The sequence below is a fragment of the Thunnus albacares genome, chromosome 1 (assembly GCF_914725855.1).
Source record: "Thunnus albacares chromosome 1, fThuAlb1.1, whole genome shotgun sequence".
In the NCBI taxonomy this organism is placed as follows: domain Eukaryota; kingdom Metazoa; phylum Chordata; class Actinopteri; order Scombriformes; family Scombridae; genus Thunnus; species Thunnus albacares.
The window spans coordinates 22,231,652-22,252,659 of NC_058106.1; the positions used below are offsets into that span (position 1 = coordinate 22,231,652).

At 38.9% G+C, this 21,008-nt stretch overlaps 4 protein-coding genes across 8 annotated transcripts in view; 3 read left to right on the forward strand and 1 right to left on the reverse strand.

Annotated features, from left to right (window-relative positions):
• mrvi1 (murine retrovirus integration site 1 homolog) overlaps window positions 1-2,231 on the forward strand; it is a 34,105-nt gene extending 31,874 nt beyond the window's left edge. Inside the window, exons 39-40 of the mRNA XM_044349814.1 lie at window positions 44-172; window positions 1,274-2,231. Of these exons, the coding sequence (XP_044205749.1) occupies window positions 44-172; window positions 1,274-1,436 (292 nt within the window). The 3' untranslated portion in view covers window positions 1,437-2,231. The remainder of the gene's footprint in view (window positions 1-43; window positions 173-1,273) is intronic.
• A 1,607-nt stretch (window positions 2,232-3,838) lies between these two features.
• On the forward strand, window positions 3,839-6,438 carry lyve1a (lymphatic vessel endothelial hyaluronic receptor 1a). The gene is made up of 6 exons (XM_044349912.1): window positions 3,839-4,003; window positions 4,162-4,345; window positions 4,464-4,603; window positions 5,159-5,341; window positions 5,543-5,615; window positions 5,960-6,438. The coding sequence occupies exons 1-6, from the start codon at window positions 3,916-3,918 to the stop codon at window positions 6,102-6,104; spliced, it is 813 nt and encodes a 270-aa protein (XP_044205847.1). The 5' UTR covers window positions 3,839-3,915; the 3' UTR covers window positions 6,105-6,438.
• Window positions 6,439-6,881: 443 nt separating this feature from the next.
• ampd3a (adenosine monophosphate deaminase 3a) lies at window positions 6,882-20,997 on the reverse strand. 4 transcript variants are annotated; one of them, XM_044349901.1, is made up of 15 exons: window positions 20,172-20,997; window positions 12,156-12,378; window positions 11,838-12,018; window positions 11,411-11,576; window positions 11,097-11,316; window positions 10,817-10,946; window positions 10,470-10,664; window positions 9,989-10,120; window positions 9,749-9,912; window positions 9,515-9,641; window positions 8,999-9,162; window positions 8,571-8,691; window positions 7,521-7,694; window positions 7,258-7,368; window positions 6,882-7,136 (listed from the first exon to the last, which is right to left on the reverse strand). In XM_044349901.1, the coding sequence occupies exons 1-15, from the start codon at window positions 20,227-20,229 to the stop codon at window positions 6,960-6,962; spliced, it is 2,343 nt and encodes a 780-aa protein (XP_044205836.1). In that variant the 5' UTR covers window positions 20,230-20,997; the 3' UTR covers window positions 6,882-6,959. The 4 variants fall into 4 exon arrangements, with proteins under 4 accessions (XP_044205836.1, XP_044205818.1, XP_044205827.1 ...); XM_044349883.1 differs by lacking the exon at window positions 20,172-20,997 and adding an exon at window positions 18,193-19,277; XM_044349892.1 differs by lacking the exon at window positions 20,172-20,997 and adding an exon at window positions 16,297-16,326.
• The window catches only part of sbf2 (SET binding factor 2), a 122,463-nt gene continuing 117,311 nt past the window's right edge, over window positions 15,857-21,008 (forward strand). For both annotated transcript variants that reach the window (XM_044349858.1, XM_044349866.1), the window contains exon 1: window positions 15,857-15,944. The gene's annotated coding sequence lies outside the window, so the exon portion shown is untranslated. The remainder of the gene's footprint in view (window positions 15,945-21,008) is intronic.

A 21,008-nucleotide genomic window follows, 5' to 3' on the forward strand; every position in this document is an offset into this window, starting at 1 on the left:
TGTGATTATATTTTGCTGGTAAATGTGAACTTTTCAAATTTAGCTTGCAAGAGGGACTGAAGCAAAGCAAAGCTCTTCAGGAAGAAAAGCATGAAGAGGAGGACGCTGCAGAGAAACTGCTGGAATCAAAAATTAAGGATGAAGAGAGTGGAAAGAAGATAAAGACCAGCAGGTAAACTGAATCTGTCTTAAACCTGCAGTGCAGAACTTTTGCATATAAATGAACATCTGTTACATTCAAACAAATCTCTCTCTGTATTTCATAGTATACAGAGTTTTTAAATCTCATGTTGGCCACGACATTCCCGTGCTGGTTGTTTGGCCATTAATCGTGAAGCTCTTCTAGACTTTCCAAATATTATCGGACAGAACGGATCAAATTCTGATAGTGAAATGAGTCATTTCTTGGGGGTTGTATGACACACAAAACAATTTATCCACTATTTTACAGCCACAACAGTAGGTTACGGCCACTGGTGTACTGGCCATTGGACATACATGGACAAATCCCAGTGGGCCAGTGGACCGTCAAAACATATCTCTGTGTGCCTGTCATTTTGGGTTCACATGAGTGTGCCAATCACAGCCTAGCACCCTCCTTTGCTCTCACTGCCAGAGGGGGGAGACAAAAGTCCAGCACTCCAGCTTTAAATTGCTGCTAAACAAAAGAAATATACAGCATGAACTGCATGTTTTTTCTTTGACAGTAATGATATGGGAATACTAAATGACCACTCTTTAGATTATATTCAAAGTACAGCACATATGATCAGATGTATGCATTCAGAATGCATACATCTGATGTTGAAATGGTTTGTATTCCCACTAAAAATCAGCTACTTCATTCATACATGTGACCTGAAAAATAACTGAATTTCATCTACACAAGACAGGCTTTGAACTTTAAATTACCAGCATTAGTAGCAGTTTAAGTTGTTCTCATATCATAACATATTCGATTGTAGAAATGTAGATAGGTATAAAGCCTCATCGGCATTTTTATGAACCTTCCAACATGTGGTTTAAAAGTTATTTCTAACACATGCTGAACACTGAATGTTCATGTTCACACACATTTGGAGGGAAAAACTCATCACATGAAACACAATGCTAGTGTATAATGGTCATTATGATTAAAGATGTTGGTATACTTTTATATGAAGGGAAAAAGAACACACATAAAATATACAAACTATAATTCTGTGCAAAAAATGTACACAGCTATGAAAATATTGTATCTTCTGTATGATGTATGAAGTCTTTACCTTCACAGGAGGCTGGAGGAGGTCCTGGTTCTTTTCGGGCGGTTTTGGCCCAAGATTACCTGGAGTAAGCGACTTCTCGGGATCGCCCTGATAGTTTTCCTGGTGATGTGTCTGGTTATCAGTATTTTTACATTCTTCAGTGACTACTACAACAGACGTGAGGACACGTAAAAAGGACTTTATCAAAGGCAAGATAAAGATGTTTGAACCAAAGAACCCCACTAGAGAGACCCCAGTCGACCTCTGTCTCTGTCACTTTACCATATCACGACAGTCGGACTCACTTGAATCCACGACCCTGACTCACAGGGCTCAAAGACGTTTTTTGGGAGGTTTTATGGATAATGTTGCCTTTTGCATGATTAACAGAATTAAGTTATAATTTTGTTTGGATTGGAAAGTGGACAGATTGTTTGCTGCAGTGAGAAAAAATAGATCATTTCTGTTTAGGGACCAATTACAGTATAGAGTGTACAATATAGTATATAAAATATTGTGGTTCTGGTACTTTTGATGATAAATATGGCACTTTTGATAAAATGCCACAGTAGATTAAAAAGTGTACATTTATCTGCACTCTAATGTTAATGTGTAATCTCTCAGGTCCAATAGATAATAAAGCCCCTGAGTGAATATCAACTCATATTTAAAGATATAGAAAATAAAGGAATGTTTTATTTGTTTTTTAAATTTCTATACTGCGTATTTAAAGATTTTAAAGTATAAGCACATTCCAAAGTAGTTCCTAAAGTGCAATATTTTTGCAATTGATGGTTCTCGTTTGTGCCATTTTGGATTGTGTCTTCAGAGCACTGAACGATTTTCTTATTGTATGAGAGCACTCAGTAGATGGCATGAGGCTTATTTTTATCTTCTTTGCACATGTGTGTTTACCTGTGTTGTTTTTTTTTCTTTGTGGATTTTATGTTCTGCCACTTCACCTTTAAATAAAGGTGCCTGAAAAGATTCTGTTGTCATTTCTATTGATAAATATGAGGTGGTACCAAAGGAGATTGGTGCTATAATCCCTCTTCTAACATGCAATACAGAGGACTTGAAAGAATAGTTAAGACATTTTGGGAATTATGTTTATTCACTTCCTCCCAAGAGTTAGATGGAAAGATTGATACCACTCTTAGCAGCTTTGTTTGGCACAAAGACGGAAAACAGTCTGGCTCTGCCCAAAGTCCACTTACCAGAAACCATAAAACTCCGTAATTAATACGTTATCCGTCTTTGTTTTATACAGACAAAAACTACAATATAAAAATGACTCATTGGAGTTACCATGATGCAGGCAACCAGCTGCTGCTGCAGGAAGTTACTGCACATGTCACCTGGCATATAACCCTCTGTAAAACTCCAATGCGCCAACATTTAAATTAGTGTTTAGAGGAGCTGGTAGGCAGATTTGGTTGCTTTTGGACAGAGCCAGGAAAGCTGTTTCCCCCTTCTAAACTAATCATCTTCTTCATCTTCTCATCTATCTCTCACCAAAAACACATATAAGTGTATTTCCTGAAAGGTAGGTCAAACCGTATAAATGATGTAAACAAAAGGCCTTTTTTTCATGGAAGACATTTTAACATGTCATAGTGGGAAAAAACACAGGTGTAAATAATAAAGTTAATGATGGCTGAATCCATTTAGCTGCTTCAGTTTCAGGGTCCTGCTATTGTACATGTCGACTTGCTGTCATGACTTACTGGGATAGTTGAAATGTCTGCTGTGAAAAAGGCCTGTGTCAGTTGTCTTATATTGATCACCGCTATGCTTGCCTTTACTTCTCAGCCTATTAAAAAAAATCATAAATTTTGCATTAGAGTAGCTTAATTATGTCAGGGAACCATTTAATGTAATGTAAATTAAACCTATTAAGTTCTCAGTTTAACCACATAAACTGCAGAAGACCCATGAGAGAAGTTATATTGTCTTTTTTCCGTCGCTTCCAATCATCATTTATTGTGCCCACACACCTCGTTGACACCTCATATCTGACAAAAACACGGCAGCGTGTTCGTCAGCACTCTTTGCGTCATTTCCTGCCACCAGGACTTTTGGAAAGATGTTTTTGTGGAAGTGGGATGTCATTGTGTGCCAAAGGATCATCAGAGGATACCAGAGATCATAAGCTTGTTCATGATTGAGCAGTGCCCCATGGGAGGAAATCATTTGGACAGGGTGCCCAATGTCAGACGTTAGTAACAGTGCAAATCCTTCATGAGGACAGGCTTTAATCGGATGTATGTCATCTCTATTGTCGTAAGCCTTATACTAGACTTTTATGTGCTTTGTTGTGAGCTGTATCAAGCTGTGTTTTCACCTACATCCAACAAATTTATTATACTTATTCCTGGAATATTATTTTACTGGATTTTGCCTTTTGCAGCATTTCTGTAGCCTTGTGTCCTGCTGACATATTTTCTCTCCTTTCCTCTTGGGCCCTGTTCCTAGAACATATGATGACTCTTGATATGACCTGTGAATGGTGCTTCCCTCTTCCTTTTCCTTTACGTTGTGACAATGACACAGTCCACACACCCCAGTGAACAGAATCACCTCTATTTAACCCAGTCATTTGGCTCACAGACACATAAACCGTGCAACACTTGTCGTCCCTGGCATTCATCTGTCTGTACTCTGACCAGTTATGAATGCGAACTGGCTTTGCATCATGGCAGTGCTGCCAATTACTGCAGTCATCTCTGATCAACATATTGACACAAGCAAAATCAGAGGTAAGTGATTTGACATTTGTATATTTGTGTATTTCTACATTGTATATGTAGCTTCTGCAAATCAGTGGTATTGTTGCATTTGAGCATTTTTTATTCTATTACTGCTCCTACAAATACAGTAAACTTAAATCTGACTATGTTTTATATGCTGTTTCCAGTTTTCCCCGCAGGGAACAGTAGTATTGCAGGAGTATTCCAGGTTAGCTACATAAATGACCTCAACCAGTCTCAGTATGCCTTCAATGCCTCTGATGCTCGGAAGCTTTGTTTGACCCTCGGACTGAACATTGCCTCAAAAGCACAAGTGGAGAAAGCTCTCAGGAGGGGTTTAGAAACATGCAGGTAAAATCACAAGAGATTGCTCAAGAACACCTCAGTCATCTCAATGTGTGCCAATAGAAAACGTTAACAAATCCCTGCTGAAATGTTGTCATGTTTTGTTTTGTTTTGTTTTGTTCAGGTTTGGATGGATTGATGAACATTTGGCAGTCGTTCCCCGCATTAAGGCGCTTTCTAATTGTGGCAAAAACGGCACGGGTTTGGTGACATGGCGAGCAGCTGTTACACAAAAGTTTGATGTGTTTTGCTTTAATGAATCAGGTATGATATTATTATATTATATGTCTTTTCCTCTAATGCTTCACTTTATACTGTACATTAAGGGGGAATGTTAAATTGAAGATATCTTACATGATATTTTGAAGACAGCCCTGGCTTTCTGTTCTTTGAACAAAACTTTTTCTTCTTTAAATGAGCATGCCGGGTATAGACTGTTTATTCAATTTACATTTGGACTGCATTTCAGTATCCATACAACTCTTTCTTATGTAAAACTGAACCATTGCTGCCAGAAAATCATTCAGGAATACCTTTTCAACATTTTCCACTCAATTGTCAATACAGCTGTACAAGGACTTCACATTCAGTGCAATTCATGCTGGAAATGAATTTATTGAATTCCCACTGTACAGGAAATACTGTACAATTAGTAAAATTATGTTTATTTTATTTCATAAATACTTCAACTTTGCCATACTTCAGTTACTTAAGTAACAAAGTTGAAACAAATGACATATTCAAAATGCGAACTATAAAACATACATGAAATAATATGCATTTTATATAATATCTTATTACATTTTTTTACATGCACAGATGACACAGCACAACTGATGGATACAACAACTCAGCTCCCTTCTGAGTCAGCATATTCTACGTCTCCCTCCTCCCCTCGTACTGTCAGTTCAGCTTTTACCACTCCTCCCTACTTCCTGAGGACCGCAGACAGTGAGGCAGAGGCAACCCGGTTTGTCGGCATAGCACAAGGCTCTGCTGGAAGTATGAGGACTTTGTTCATAATAATGTTCATGCTGTGAGACACTTGGTGTCATATTCAATACATACTGTACAGATATACAGTACTTACAAGTAATACATACAAAATACTACTTAAAGTAAAACTTTTATTTAAATGTCTTGTCATAAGTGTTTGTATATGATTTCTGTTTTGTATGACCCTTTCATGTTCTGTTGTTTCAGCAAAGGTAGTGCTCATCGCCTCAACCTGTGCCCTTCTTCTTATTGCAATGGTCATCTTTGCATACATCATATTGTGAGTTGTTGTTTTTTTTTTTTACTAAAATACTAATATTGGGGGTTAAAAAAACTAAAGAAAACCTAAAAAAACAAAAACTGATATCTGAAAAAGCATATGAATCAATCAATTAAAGTAAATAGGTGCTAATACTGTATGTAGCTTCTTATTCAAAGAAGTGACATACAGTATAACAATACAAGCTAACAAAAAACTGATGAGGCAAAGGATCTTTCTTTCACAAGCTGCCAAAGAAATACAGACTAAGTGAAATTCCAGACACTGTCTATAAAAAATGCTCTCCTCTTGTATAATATCCATTAAGTGCTTAGCATGACTTGTTTCATTCTCTTTGTGAAAAGGAAAAGGAGCTCTGGGAGCACTGATATGAAGCAGCAGGAAAAGTGTGCGGACACAGACATGTGCACGTGTGTGATGGATGTAGAGGAACCCAAGAAAGCTGCTCAGGAAGATGAGAAGATAGAAGTTGGCGACAGTGCAAGTTAAACATTTTAAAGAAACACTCTATGGACTACTGAGTAATATTCCTTTTTATGGGCAAATATGTGAGCCTTGATGTGTGTATGAGAGCAATGTACATGTATTGTGTGTTTATTTGTGCATAATTATGTTATATATGTTTACTTTTATTCTCAGTCATTTGATGTTGCTAAATGCAGTGATTTGTTGTAATTAATGATACATGCCAACAGTTTAGCCACTAGATGGCAATGTTTGCAATGCAACCATTTTAAAGACTGAAGACTTTTTATTCTTTTACCAAACGGTTTGCTGCTTCATAGATTGAATATACATGCAATTAAATGCAACTTTTCTACAATTTTTTCAAGTACTTTTAAAAAAACATATATCATTACAAACTTGGGTATCTTCCAGATCTTTCTATATGTCGATATATTTACAAAATGTCAGTCTAAGAAGAAGCTATTTAAGGGAGAGACAGAGGAAATGTCCCAGACATCATTTATCTCTGTTATCAGATTTGTCTGAGCTAACACTCTCTCCCTCTCTCTCTCTCAACCACAAGTGTTCTTACGTCCAGTGCTCAGTGTATGTAAACCTCAAGTTTCAAACTGTTTCTATGGCATACTCCTGTCACACAATGGAGTATGAGGTACAATTGTTTATACATAGTGTGTTTGTGTAATGACAACTGTGACAACTACTTCATCTACATCATGTCTGGCACTCTGCTCAGCTTTTGTCTAAATTGCTATAAGTCATCCAGTCCTCCAAGGCATGCTAATTTTTTCATCATCACAGTCACTGGCACTTTTCAAAGGTAAATAGTAATTACTACGAGCTCAGCATGCTTGGATTCTGTGTACTGTGTGGTGCATTTTACTCGTACAGTGAGTTCATAGCATCAGACTTCACGGCATCGACTATGAAGCTAAGTTCATTGCACAGTGTCTCGTGTCTGTAGGCCATGCGGATCTGGGCTACGTTGGTCCGACGGATATCATTTCCCTCAGGTCCATCTTTCAGATAGTTCACCCCTAAGAAGTGCTTCTTATCCTGTAAATAAACAATAAAACAAGTTACCATATGGCTGCACATTGTCAATTCATAGTATCAATGCAGATTAAATGTGATGAGAGGAAATAAGGAAAGATGCAGATTGAAAGTGAGACTGTACCTGGTGAGAAAGTCCACTTTGCAGCACGCTGTTTCTGGCTATTTCACATACATCACAGGTGCTGAGCTTCCACAGCTGAGCTGCTATAGCGTACTCCTCCATCAGCGGTTCCTACAATCAGGACACACAAGCAGTAGATAAGGATTAATGAATCAATGTAAACCACACTACAATAGCATATTCAATGTGGATTTACACAAAGATTCTGACATACTGAACAGCAGCCTTGAAACTCTGTATTTCCTGTATATGTTTCTGTTTACCTTGGTGTAGTGGAACTGCATGGGATCATCTGTGGACAAGGACACACACAGGCCCTTGTGCAGGAACTCCCTCAGAGGATTTTTGGAGTATTCCAGGAACAGGCTGTTGTTGCTGAGTGGAGACATTGCAATTGGCATCTGGGCCAGATAGTACAGGTACTGCAGCACAGGGCTCTGAGAGAACACAAGGGTTATAAAATAAATACTGCACAGCTTGTCTTATCTCCTTACATGAAGGCCTTGTCAGTTGTTTACATTCTAAACCCAATTGTATGCTTTAACACTGCAGTGTTGAGTTGTGTCTAGCTTGCTGCTCTAATTGGCTGAATAGGGATTAAAAAGTGTTGTAAAATATATAATGAGGGCTGCTAATATTAGTATTATTATTGTTATTATTACTATTATTATTAGATTTAAATAACTCACATAATTAAACAGTAACTGATGTGATTTTAGAATTTTTTGACCTTTCTCCACATTGTCCAGACTGTAGAGACAGTTAGATTGTTGCAACTGTAAGGGAGTTAAGTCTAAGGAAGCATCAAGTAAATAAAACAGGATTGAGCATACAGTAAGCTTTCCATTCACCAGAAATGAAAAACTTCCATTTTCCTGTCTCTCACCTGCATTTCTCACTGATTTGGGCCACAGTGCTGATAGCAAACTATCTGCAGGACATTTCAGCTACACATGCTACAAAACAGCAAAGACTTCAAAACAGTCTGTAGGGAAAACGGTTCATTTTGATGTTTTGGTCTAAGGTTGAGGGTCATTAAAGAATTACTCTCACATTGACGTGGCTATTTTGGTTTGCTATATGATGCATTTTAAAAGAGAACAAAAAGCATAGAGCATAGTTAAAAAGTGGGTAATTTTATTGATCTTTGGCTGGTGGTGAGCCCTCACAGCAGCTGCCCTGTGTTATCCTTTCAGGAGTTTGTACCCTGTTTTCCCTGCTCTAGATTAGTCTCTAATACTTATGAATTCTGCAGACAGCACTGAATTGTAAAGTTTTATTACAGTAATAACAGGTTGAAAAATCTAAAGTACCTTCTTCAAGGTGAGTCCATGTGAGATGTTGTCAGCTGTGAGGAAGGCAGAGACCAAATGAGTGATTGACCCTGCTTCTCCACAGTGGGGACGGAACTGAAAGGTGCTCAGTCCATGCTCTCTACAGAGGACACAAAAGGACAAAATAACTATGTTAAAAACATTAATCAACATACTTAGTTAGTTGTTCTCATCTGCCATAAGTGTTCCAATTACTGAGCCACTGTTCAGTGGCTTATTCCTTTGCTGTGATTAATTAATCACCTCTTCCCAGTGAACACTACAAAGTAACCTGTCCACTGAGTGCTGGACCTGCAGTAAGTACCAGGTCAGGTCTTGGACTGTAAAATTGCCTTTCATCAATCTCTCAGCAAAGTAATTTCCTTTAATGGAAACCACATTTTGAAAAAGAAGGAATTAGTTCTTACTTTCTGAGATTGTTGAGGACCATGATGTTTGCATACATATGGAAGATGTAGTAGCTGTAGGGAGGGTTGTCATCTGTAGTCCACTGTTCTGGCTTTGGGCTCCTGAAGGAGAACATGTGATCGCTGTGTTTGGACTCATCATCTACACTGTCAAAGCCTGACACCTGCACAAAAAGAAAAGTTGTCATCTACTACTGAGATGGTTTTACAAACCACGGCAGATATCTTATGGGTACAATTTTATTATTCATTTGTTCCCTCCAACTGATCATTTTTACCCTTGAATTACTCAATTAATTCTCACAAAGTAATAGCATGAAGTTAGTAGCAGTGCAGAAACTTGAGTTACAGATTGTTTTGTCTAGGCTGGTGTATGAATTGGAAAATTTGAGGGAATTAATTACAGTTTGTGGACACAATTTAGAGGCACAAACTTCACACCACAATTTATGAAAAAACAATACCCAACAGGTTCTACAGGTTTAAGTTTGAATCTTAAAATGTGTAACATCTTACATATTTGAGGAAAACATGAAGTTCTTTGTGCTTCTGTGGGTTAACAGTGGCCTCAAAGAGAGGAAGGAATACATTCTCCAGCATCTTGGCAAAATTAGGGACCAGCTTCTTAGACTTAAAAATATCACTGAAACACATAAAAACATTTTCTCATGTGTTTAGGAAATAAAAAAGAATTTTACCAAAATCTTTTAAAACAGAGGCTTAAGTTCTCCCCTAGGTTACAGCACTCACTATATTCTGGGCACTTGGATGATCCACTTCATGTTCGGAGAGTGTACTTTGTGGTGAATAAACCACTTAGACAGGCTGTCCCACTCTTCTGGAGAGCGTCCGTAGATGGACAGGCGTGGCTCTGCATGCTGGTACTTACTCTCCTCCAGGTCATGGGCCACTTCCTATTAAAGGTGAGAAAGAGAGTGTGATAAAATGTCTCTGCATCAGTTCTGACTTAAAATGCGTGATTACATTTACCTTTATTACACGAGCAAAGTACTCTCCATCAAGGAGGTTGTCAGTTTTCAGGAAGATTTCTCTAAGTTCACTGGCTCCCACGGGATTATACTTTGAATTGAACTTATCAAACCGGTGGAAGGTTTGTCTCCCCTGTAAAGTTTATACAGACACAAAGATCAGTCATGTGTAACTACTCATCAGTAGTGATATTTATCTGCACTGGCAGTGAAATGAAGTGACAAAAATTAGAGGCAGAGAGATTGTTTTAAGTAGCAGAAAGATTCCAAAGAAAGGATAATAACACAATATTTCACTTGAATTTTCTATCAATTTTTGTCTTCTCTGGAACATAATAACCACGTTTTGACAAAATTCAGGAAAACTATTGATTTTACGCTGCCATTTCAACATATTTGAAAATGATCACCGAAAAGCACAGCATACTATGAAACCATGAAGCTCAAACATGTAAGGCAGTGCCATTTTCTTCTTTTCTTACAGCGTGTACATCCAGGGAGTCTACAGTAAGGTCATAGGGGTCCTTATTGAGACTGTGGAAAACCTGCTGGAGAGTCATCTTTTGTCCAGCCTTTTCCAGCACCACACGGTCTGCATCAGTCTTATATGTTTTCTGAATGAATGTCAGCAGGTGTTTCTGAGACATGCAGGCAGCTGCATGGATATGTGTATCCACCTGTGTGAAAGAAACAATGTCTATTTTCAGTCTACTGGCCAAATAAGAACAAATACGTGACTAGTCTTATCTTTTTTTTTTAAGAAAGCCTAAAGTAAGGCAAGCGTTGAGATAATGAATGGGATTACAATTTTTTTCTAACTCATACAAACCTTCCTAACATTGTAGAAATCTCTGTGAGGCACACTTTTCAATTCCCTCAGCTCAGCCATCTCATTGAGCATCTCATGCAGGTAGAACTTGGAACTCAAGAAATTTAGCCGTCTGTGACAGTAGGTCTTCCTGAAAATCAAAGTCATAATCTGCTGAGCATTTCTGCAAAGTGTCATTAAGTATAGCATGGGTAGCAACAACCAGTTTTATTACTGTATCAACAACACAGTTTTTTTTCAACCAGCATAGTGGTAGTGTCTTTTTGTTTTGGCAACTTACGTGGGTCCATCTGCAATCATTGCCAGCACGTGACTAAGGTCTATGGCAAAAGTCTCTAAGTCTGGGTAAGGAAGGTCATGTGGCCGGTTTCCTCTCAGAGCCTCAGCGTTGTCATACACATTCACTATTCCATCCTTCATCTTAAGCTCATAGTTCAGGTTCTCTGGGATGTTCTCCATACTGTAGGGATCCTCTCCTTCTGCTGGATACGGGCACATATCTGGAGGCCACAATATGGCTCTATTACTGTCATTTAAACCAGAATACACCGTCAGCAAGTGTAGGATTTCAACTACTGTATATACTCTTCAAACCTGGTAGAACCTCATCTTCTTCGCTCCATCTCATGTTCTCAGCACTGCGAAGGAACTGGGCTGTGGTTCTGCAGAATCTGTGATAGGCCAGTTTTGAGTATTTCTCACGAATGAGCAGAGCCTTGAGAAGACTTTTTGCTGCCTGTTCATAGTCCTCCACTGTGATCTGAATGGGGAACGGGAATGACACATAAATGTATCCTCAGCATTGTATTTATATGTAAATATGCCACAATATTTCAACATGCTGTGAATGTTTGGACAATGATTTAGGATTTAGCTGGAACAGTTAGAAAATACACAGTAAATACAACTGTGGAAGCATTTACTTCTTTGTCTACAAATATGACCTGACAACCTTAGCGTTGCATTATTACTATCATAACTGTAATGCACACAGATTAATGCTCCTGTTCATGGTACTTACTCCTGCACAGTAATCACCACTAATAGTGACTCTCTGGTAATCTGGGCAGTTTTCTGGCACAGATGAGCAGGTGGAGCTGGGGGACAGGAATGGCGTGACAGCCACTGACCGCGTCCAATCTACATTCACTGGAACCTGCAGGGACATTGACTGGGAACGAATCATCTTGAAGCTTTTCTTCCTGCAAAATTAGCAACATATTTAATAATTGATATAAAGTTCTCTTAAGCTCCTGTAATTTTACCCAAAATGTGTTTTTTTACTTATCTGTGACAATGATCTGATCATATTTGGTGTCTGACCAATAGCAAGGCCTACCTCTTTGTACTCTCCTCTGACTGTTGCTCTGCCAGCTCCTTAAGCAGTTCATGCTCCTTGGCTTGCTGGAGGCCAATAGGGCAGTCCTCAGGCACGGTGAACATGGATAATGCATCCTTATTGTCTTCCTCTTTCAGCGCTGATGCATATACCTTCTCTGCTAGGAGCTGCGTCTCCTCTTCTGCCACACTCAGAGTTACCTTCGGGAATTGACGAGGCATGTCTGCACAAGGGCAGAAACGACAGTTAAGTGACTGGTGACAGTAACATGCAAACACACTGTAAGATACAATGAGGGCTTGCCCTGTTTATCAGTACATGAAGACTTTACCTGCTCTGACCAGTTTGTGCTGTTTTGTAAACAAACAAATCATCACGTATAAGGGTTTGGGGATATTTAAGATCCACCTGCTGCACAACATCACCACCTGGAGAGCTACGTGTGAACTGTTTATGTTGGCTCAAATGCAAGCGGGTAGCTCCCAGCCTGAAAAGTGAAGCCAATGCGGAAGTGCCTTAAACCTGCAGTCTTTCTAATGGCCAGCAGGGGGTGACTCCACTGGCTCCAAAAGAAGTCTGATTTGTATGGAAGTCTATGAGAAAATGACCCTACTTCTCTCTTGATTTATTATCTCAGTAAACTGTTTCCTAATGAGTTTATGGTCTCAATTGTTAGTTTCAAGTCTTCTTCAATACAGAATGATGTTCGTTTTGTAAATTATGGTCCCATTTAGAGTAAAATAGACCATAAAGCAGCGTATGCTTTAGGGCGTGGCTACTTTGTGATTGACAAGTTGCTACCACGGCAACAACATTGCTTACGTAACGTGACCATGGCATATAGGTGTAGCTGCTGCTATTTCCTATGCTTAAAATGATATTAAATTGCTGCGGTCGTTCATGTCCTGCAGGCGGACTTTTAAACACTTCAACATTTTCTCCAAACTCCAAATGAAACTCAATTTCACATCTGGTGGTACCACAAATAAACAAAGTTTTCAGGTTGTCAATATGGATTTTCACAGTTTAGAAATGAAATGACTTATACAGAAATGCCCAGCAATGCTCCTCTGTGATGTAAAAGTTTAACTGTTGAAATTAAAAGACCACAATTCTCCAGTCTGATGTAAATGTACAACAGGCCCCTGAAAAACTATAGAATTTGCCAAAATGTAAATAACTAAAACTCTGTGCACTTGCCTCAATCAGGAAGCTGTCTAATCTGAAACACATTCAGAATGCAGACGCTGGTTTCAAACTAGTAAAGAAGAAATCGTATGATGCCTTTTTTACATCTGCTACCAGTTCCTTTCACAGTTACTATTACCATCTCTTATCTTCATTACCTTGCTTTGTTATTGTTTTCCATAAATTTGCGGTACTTTTTCACTTGCTATCTTTTTCTTCTTAAGAACTGTTTCCCATATAATCAGCAAATGACTGTAATGGACACTGTAGTGGAAAACACAAGCTAGTCTTGTGGAATATGCATAGGATTACCACCGTACTTGCATGGAAACATTCTGAGTTGTGCACTGCGAGTATAAAGACATTTTGAAAAAAAACAAAAATGTGACAGATCCATTAAATTCTCAAGATTCATGACACCTTTGTAGAAATTCCAGTCCTCCTGAGTTATTCTTGACATGTTATTATATAGTGGCAGTCATATTCTCCCTTTTATAAACAGAACAGCTGTAATTCTGTTTTAACCCTTATCAACAGTGTCGTTGCAAATGACACTTGCTGGATACAATCCAGCCCAGCTGTTTACAGTCATTCACCAGGCCGGCTGACACATACAGTACAGCAGCTATGTCAAACAGAGAACTGTCTATTTCTGCAGGGAGATAACCTGGGTGAACCGACAGTGTCTTGTTGATATCCTTAGTGATGCAGGATACAGTTCTGGTCACTAGAGTGCTGAAGCAACAACAGAGAAAGGCCAGAAAGGCCATGCTGCATGGTATCATCTAAGCCAATTTTCCGCTCTGCCATCGTGCTTCCAGGAAGCTTATCATTCCGGACACACAACACTATCCTGACAACAGCTGTGTACATCACCCTGCTGTGGAGCTTTATGGCACTACAGGCGCACTGTGAAAAGGGTTCATAGGCTCATAAAGCTGTATTGATCTGGAGATGATGGCCTTATGAATTATTGACCATCTACTCATATACCCCAAAATCAGTTTTCACAAAAATACTTTTATTTATTCATTCTATTAACTTTCTCACCCGGTCAAGTGGTTGCCCCAACCCCTACCCCCCTCACACACACACACACACACACACACACACACACACACACACACACACACACACACACACACACAATCATATTTCCATCATTTCAGAGGACATACCATTGACTTACATTGACAAGAGACTTACCCTATCCACTGAGCTACTTACCTAAAGCTAACCTTCACTTTTACCCTAACCTTAAAGGGTAGGTTCACAAGTTTTCAAGTCTGTCTTAAAACAACAGTCAGGTGTTCATATGAACAGTGAAAAAGGTTTTCCTCACTGTAATCATTCCTCCTGTTCATACTGGCCATTAAAAGATCCCCTTCAAATGCACTTTCAATGTAAGTGATGGGGGCCAAAATCTACAGTGCGTCCAAACAGTCATTTTGTGCAAAGGCAAAAATGCATTTAAGAGGCCTCAGCACTCTGAATAAGTAATATCAAGTGGATATCTGTCACATTTACAGTCTTTTTAGCATAAAATTCCCTCTGTGTGTTTTCTCAGACAGTGTTTCCCTTCTGAGCTGAGGTGGAAGTGCAGTAACAAAAAGAGGGACTTTGGCACAAAAAGACTGAATTGATTTGACTAATATGGACGGCTGAAGCTTCATATTAGCTTCAGATAAACTTTTAAATACATTTCTGCACAGAAAGTACATTATGAAGGGATCTTCTAATAGCCAGTATGAACAGGACAAATGATCACGGCAAGAAAAACCTATCTCAATGTTCATTTGGGCACCTGACTATTGTTTTCAGACAGACCTGAAAAATTGTGGACCCCTCCTTTGACATAACCAAACCTAACTTTTAACGTTAAACTCTAAAATGTAATTATTTCTATTATGGGGACTTGCTTTTTGTTCCCAGAGGACAGACGAGACCCAACAATGTGACTTTGTAAACACGTTTATGTAGCAACAACATGAGTAGCTAGTACTATTCAATTTTAGGCAAAACAGTTGCAACAGTTGACGACTTGCGCCACCTGCTGGCGACAGGAACTAGTTTAACTTTGAGAGATCCTGAAAAAAAAAACCCTGAATGCGCATCCGCCTATAAAAGTAGTCACTCGATCTTAGGTCTAACGGTCACTCTGTAACAAATTTAACTGAATTGAACTGTTAACAGTGACACCTGATAACTTTTCAAAAACATATATCATGATGTTATTACTTACTGCTTCTCATCACGAATAAACTGACCGTTACGTTAGTTTACGGAGAACGCTTATATGAGGAGGCCCATTACGAGGTGTTTGTTCCCTTTAAAATCACTCCGCGGCTAACGTTATTAAGATAGTTAGATAGCTAACGGCAAAATTTTCAAGGCTTCTGGTTTTAGTTGTACGCCACCTGTCTAAATAGCTGACATTAGCTGTATTAATCATAAGCAACCTTAACTTTATTTCTAAAATTATCGTTTTATTGGCTCCAGCTACCGACCTCGAATGCTTCTCTTCTCCATCGCTCACGTTGACTCATCCCGCTGAGGTGCTGCCACTGAGAAGTTAATTTCAGTTGTTTTAGCCTAAATTGGGTATGTATGAAGTCCACTCAACGTTTGAGTGTAGACCGTATAAAGATAATTTAAGCCTCAACTACTCTCTTAGCTTGCAAACTCCGTTTAAATGTCTATTTTTCTTGACTGTAACGTCCTTCCGTGTCTGTTACCATGGCAACCAGGGTCAAAGCTGGCAAAAATGGTAGCTAATCCGTTATTAGGGACCGAGCCCAAAAGGCAGAGGACTACCGTTTTGCAGAAGTCTTCGTCTAAGGGCGAGGACCCTATTGTTTTTCGTGTGTTTGTTTGTTTGTTTGTTTCTTTCTTTCTTTATTATTACGGGACTTAAACCCTAAATTTGACCCCCTAAACATGCTCAAAAACTCACCAAATTTGGCACGCACATCAGGTCTGGTGAAAAATTTGATAAAATGTAAAAATTAACCCCTATAGTGCCAAAATGTGCTCTCTAGCGCCACCTATGTAACAAATGGCCGCCACGGCCCGTAGGAATGTCGTAGAGAGATCAAACCAAAACTCAATTATTTGTCTCATCAAGACCTACAAATCATATGCTGACACCCCTGACCTAAATCCAACAGGAAGTCCGCAATCAGCCTTTCAAAATACTTCGCCCCAATTTTGGACCCCGAACAAACGCTATCTCCTCCGAGGGCGTTAATGGTATCGGCTTCAAACTTTGATACATGACTTATGACACTGTGCTGAAAAAAAGTTGTTAAAAACTTTGTAATAACTCGAACGGTTTGGATTTAATAAGCCCTGAAAATTGCAGTGCCCCATCACACCTTACAATGTAAAACAATGGGGAGGCAATCTATGGGCATGAACTTTGTGTCAAATAGAGGCTTCTGACGTCTAAACTATAAGTCTGACCACTTTCAAACCTGTATCAATGGATTCGCCACTAAATTTCCTACTATGGATTATTTTTAATGTAAGATTTGGCCAAAGTCATGGGATTTATGAGGATATTTCACAAGAAGTGTTCTCTAAAATCCTGCTCTCCAACTGCTCCTGGTGATGTCACTCCCTCAGTGCTTTGAAACATTCTGCAATACACAGTCATAAAATCACAGGAGGAGCAAGACTTTAAAACTCACACTCTAATATCTCAAAAACAATAAAAGATAGAAAACACATGTAAATTCAAGATTTGTAGGTCAAAGTTTTGTGACTCATTTAAAGTTCAAATGAAGTCTATCTAAAACTGTGTGGAAGCAGTAAATGTTCAAAAAGGTGTGGGTTCGCTCACACTCTCCATTCAAATCAAACTTTGACCAGGTCATGTGGGTTAAAAGTCTCTCCTTTTCTAAAATAGACTTGATGAAAATTAGGAAAATAATTTGTTTTACACACAAACTCAAGAGTTTTCAATTTACTAATTGAAATTCAAGTGAAAGGGCCCAAAACTTGCATGATTTTGATGACACAGGTGTGAGCAAGACAGACATGTCTCACCCTGCAGAAAATTCTCATCCTGTCAATCAATCTTTCAAAATAAAAGCACACCACACTTGTAATAAGTATCCCTCATTTTTAAAAAGCAAAATGATCTGATCCCAACGGGCCAGAGTGCAAGGTCCCGACCAACACTGCTTGCAGCTTTAATTCTAACCTATGATTCTAACCGATAAAAGTATCTAGCTTTATGAAACATTTACGCAATTTAACCAAAAAATGTTGTGGGCCTTTTTTTCAGTTTAGTTTAGTTTATTGGTTTATTTAACAGGGGGCATGCACAACACAACCGTTGGGCCAGAGTTAGCTATGTAACAGTTAGCTACAGATACAGTGAAACAGCAGAGTTATAGTTCATAAAAGATAAAAGGCATTTTGGTTTGAAAAAAAAGAAAAAGCCCAGTTAAATCATATAGTAAAGTCACTTTTACTTTGTTTGCCTCATGACAGAGTCTTTAACATTTTTGGCGAGTCTTCTTACTTAAAGATTTATGTAAATTATCAATTTTTTTTTGGCAAACTTAGACATTCACCACCTCTGTCATGAATAGTAACTGTAGTTAAAGCTAGGTCCTGAGTCATAGAGATCCACTTAATGTCCAGTGGCCCTTTTTTACACATCTCCACCACAAATGCTGTCTGATTTCACTGCTTACTAACCCAGACTCCTCTCTGTTGTGCCTTGAATTGTAACAGATGTGCAGTGATGCAGAGAATAGACTACACTGTAACTTGACTTCATAGCCGTTTCACCTACTATCTCGTATAACATTTCAATGCCACTCATCAGTAGTGCTCTTACCTTCGTATCCAGATATCTCCATATCTGGTGGTGTTGTCCTCAAGTCGGGTTCAAGGAAAGCACTGTACAGTCAAAGAAATTATGTCTGCATGTATCTGGGTCAGTCACCGTTAATGTATGAGTCTATGGTGGTACACTGCTACAGTTTTGTTTTCCTGACTGCCCATCTCTCTATTTTAAGGAGCCAGTGGCATCATGTTGACAGAACTACTAATCCTAAGAATATGTCAAAACTGGCTGTCAACAAAGAGAAGGCCTCAGGGTAGCCACAGCCTGCTGCTTATTCCTCTCTCAGTCTCTCTCTCTCTCTCTCTATCACAAACACACACACAAACACACACTTAGATGCGCACATGTAGCTCACTCTCGCACTACAGTGTACAGACATAGAGAGGAAGAGAGACTGCACACTACTTATGTGGCAGAGGACTCAAAACCAGGTAGTTGTCGCAGATGTCCTTCTCAGTCATTAAGTTACAAGCTGCTGTGATAAAATTCTTAAGTGCCTCCAGGCAGCCAGGCAGTTTGAGAGCAAGTCAAGCGTTTGTCGATTTATCACTGTTCTCTCGCTTATTAGTACTGAATTTTATCTGGGCTCTGACCTTGGTTTCGTCCCTGTTCATCTGAAAGTACACAGTCCTGCTGTGGTGTCCTATCAAAAGTCAAGCCAAAAAAAGCCCTCAGACGACATTAGGCAACCTTACACTCTCAAATAACAACTCAGATTTGTGTGATAGGAAAGACAAATTGAACACATCTCCCATTTGTTTTCTGTGTATGATGCAGAGCTGCATAATGCGTTTCAGTTAAATCTCTTTAGCTTGTCACTACCTAGCTATTTATAACCAAGTGACAACTCTGATCCTTTATCTCAGTGGTTACAACACTGCTCTAGCAGTCAGTTAGGTAAAATAATCCCCATCTTGTATGGTTCTGGTGCCCTTTAACCTGCCTATAATAAACAATGGCCTTGCTCAGCTTGTTGCCATAGTCTGGACCCAGGTAAGCTGCGATGGATGTGTTTTTTAGCTATAGCATTTATAGAACTTCAACAACTCTGATCAACAACTACCTGACTTTTCGTATGTGCTTGTGATCTACAGGTTCTCAGGTTCCTTGAAGTATAACAACAAAATGGAAGAGAGTCAACAACACGTGCTGCATCTCTGAATGCTTGAATTCCCCAGAAAGGCATTACTCATTGTTTTAACTGTTGTAACATATGGCTTATAAATGCACACTACATTTTGTTTAGGCTGTTGCAGTTTTACTGTAAATAAAAGTAAAAATCATAATAAAAATCATAATATTGAATCAGTATTTGTAATATGATATTTGATAGAACCTGCTGATTCCCATCACAGGGTGATCAATAATTTCCTAAATAATAGAAATGCTTACATTGTCTACATTTGTGACTCTTCAACTCCCTGCACCTCATGAAAACAGCAGATATTATATTTTATTCAGCACCACAGCAGCCTTTCTCCTATTGATCAAAGTGTCTGGTTTAGGAAACATCAGATGAGATGGCAGAGTAATAGTATTATGGTGTAGTTCTGTAGAAAGCATAGACACTAATGTAGGGAGTAACCTAATGGTGCTCACTCTGCACAGTACTAATGTGGGTGTGTGTTCTCATGTTTTTCTGTCTGTTTAAATGTACTGTTAATGTGGAAATGTGGACTTGAGAAGGATCCCATCCCCTGTGTTAATCCCATAGGAGCCTTCCCGAGGCCATTACTGGGCCTGACCACTCATAACTCTATCTCAGACACAGCTAGCTATCCCCTGCTGTTTTTATCATCCTTTGCGGCTTTTCTCAGTCACTTCACTGCTGTTATTGGCAAAGCCCCCAAGTTAGCTCTTTGTCAAAGTCATATCTGAATTGGAGGTCAATAGCATAGGAGAAAGCAATTTACCACATTACAGAGAGAGATAGTGGGAGAATGATAGATGATAGAAAGAAAGAAGCTCACTCTTTCCCAAGCAAGGACTTGACTGCTGCTTTAAAAGGGGCGTGTCTCCTCTTCTCATCTTTCTCAGCGGCCAGGGCCTGAAAAAGACTAAAGATAAAAGCGAAGGAAGTGCACTCACCCATGAATGCAAAGCAGCAGCATGGCTATTCTCTAATACTTGTTAGATACCATTCCAGTAAGCTTAGATGTGCAGTTTTTTGTGTTGCACTGATGAGCAAGTTTGGATATGAATACAGATAAATCCTTTATAAAGTCTTTAGCTCATGGACAGTATAACAAAATCAATTTGTAGACAAAAAGTCAAAAAAACAAGGAATTTCTGAATGCAGATTCAAAGACCTAAAAAGATACTTTATCAGTGGTCATCAGACTTTATCAGTGATTCTAGACAAATCTGTCAAATAAGTCTACTCACCTCCTCAGGCTCTGCTGTCTCTGAAGTGTGTATAAACTGTGCACAAGTTCCCTCGGAAAAACGTCTAAGTCATGCTGTGCTCTTGTTGTGGCTAGAATACTTTATACGATCTCATCCACCACCCTGCATTGTACATCACTCCATCCTTAACTCTTTCATTGCCACAGCTTAGTACAAGATCATCAGCTGAACATAATGCTAAAGTCAGTCATAGTCATTTCTCATGGACATCATTTACTGTAGCTAGCTGTTGTTTTTGCTTACTAAGTTCACCTGTTTTACTTCTTCAATCAGTACTGATGGATGCAGATGGCATTTTGTACAAATGGGATCATTATAGTATGTAAAACATCAGTATTTTCCTTGTTTTCTCTCTTCATTCTTTGAGACTAATCACGTTCTCTTGTGAATGTTTTGTTCCA

Bases quoted from the DNA above. Each gene is read 5' to 3' on its own strand.
- lyve1a (XM_044349912.1), top strand. From the start codon at position 3,916: ATGAATGCGAACTGGCTTTGCATCATGGCAGTGCTGCCAATTACTGCA. The intron at 4,004-4,161 runs GTAAGTGATTTG...TGCTGTTTCCAG, and splicing joins TGACACAAGCAAAATCAGAG to TTTTCCCCGCAGGGAACAGT. The intron at 4,604-5,158 runs GTATGATATTAT...TTACATGCACAG, and splicing joins GTTTTGCTTTAATGAATCAG to ATGACACAGCACAACTGATG.
- ampd3a (XM_044349901.1), bottom strand. From the start codon at position 20,229: ATGAGAAGAGGAGACACGCCCCTTTTAAAGCAGCAGTCAAGTCCTTGC. The intron at 7,369-7,520 runs GTAAACAGAAAC...TCCTGATTGTAG, and splicing joins TGCAGTTCCACTACACCAAG to GAACCGCTGATGGAGGAGTA. The intron at 7,137-7,257 runs GTACAGTCTCAC...GTTTATTTACAG, and splicing joins AAAGTGGACTTTCTCACCAG to GATAAGAAGCACTTCTTAGG.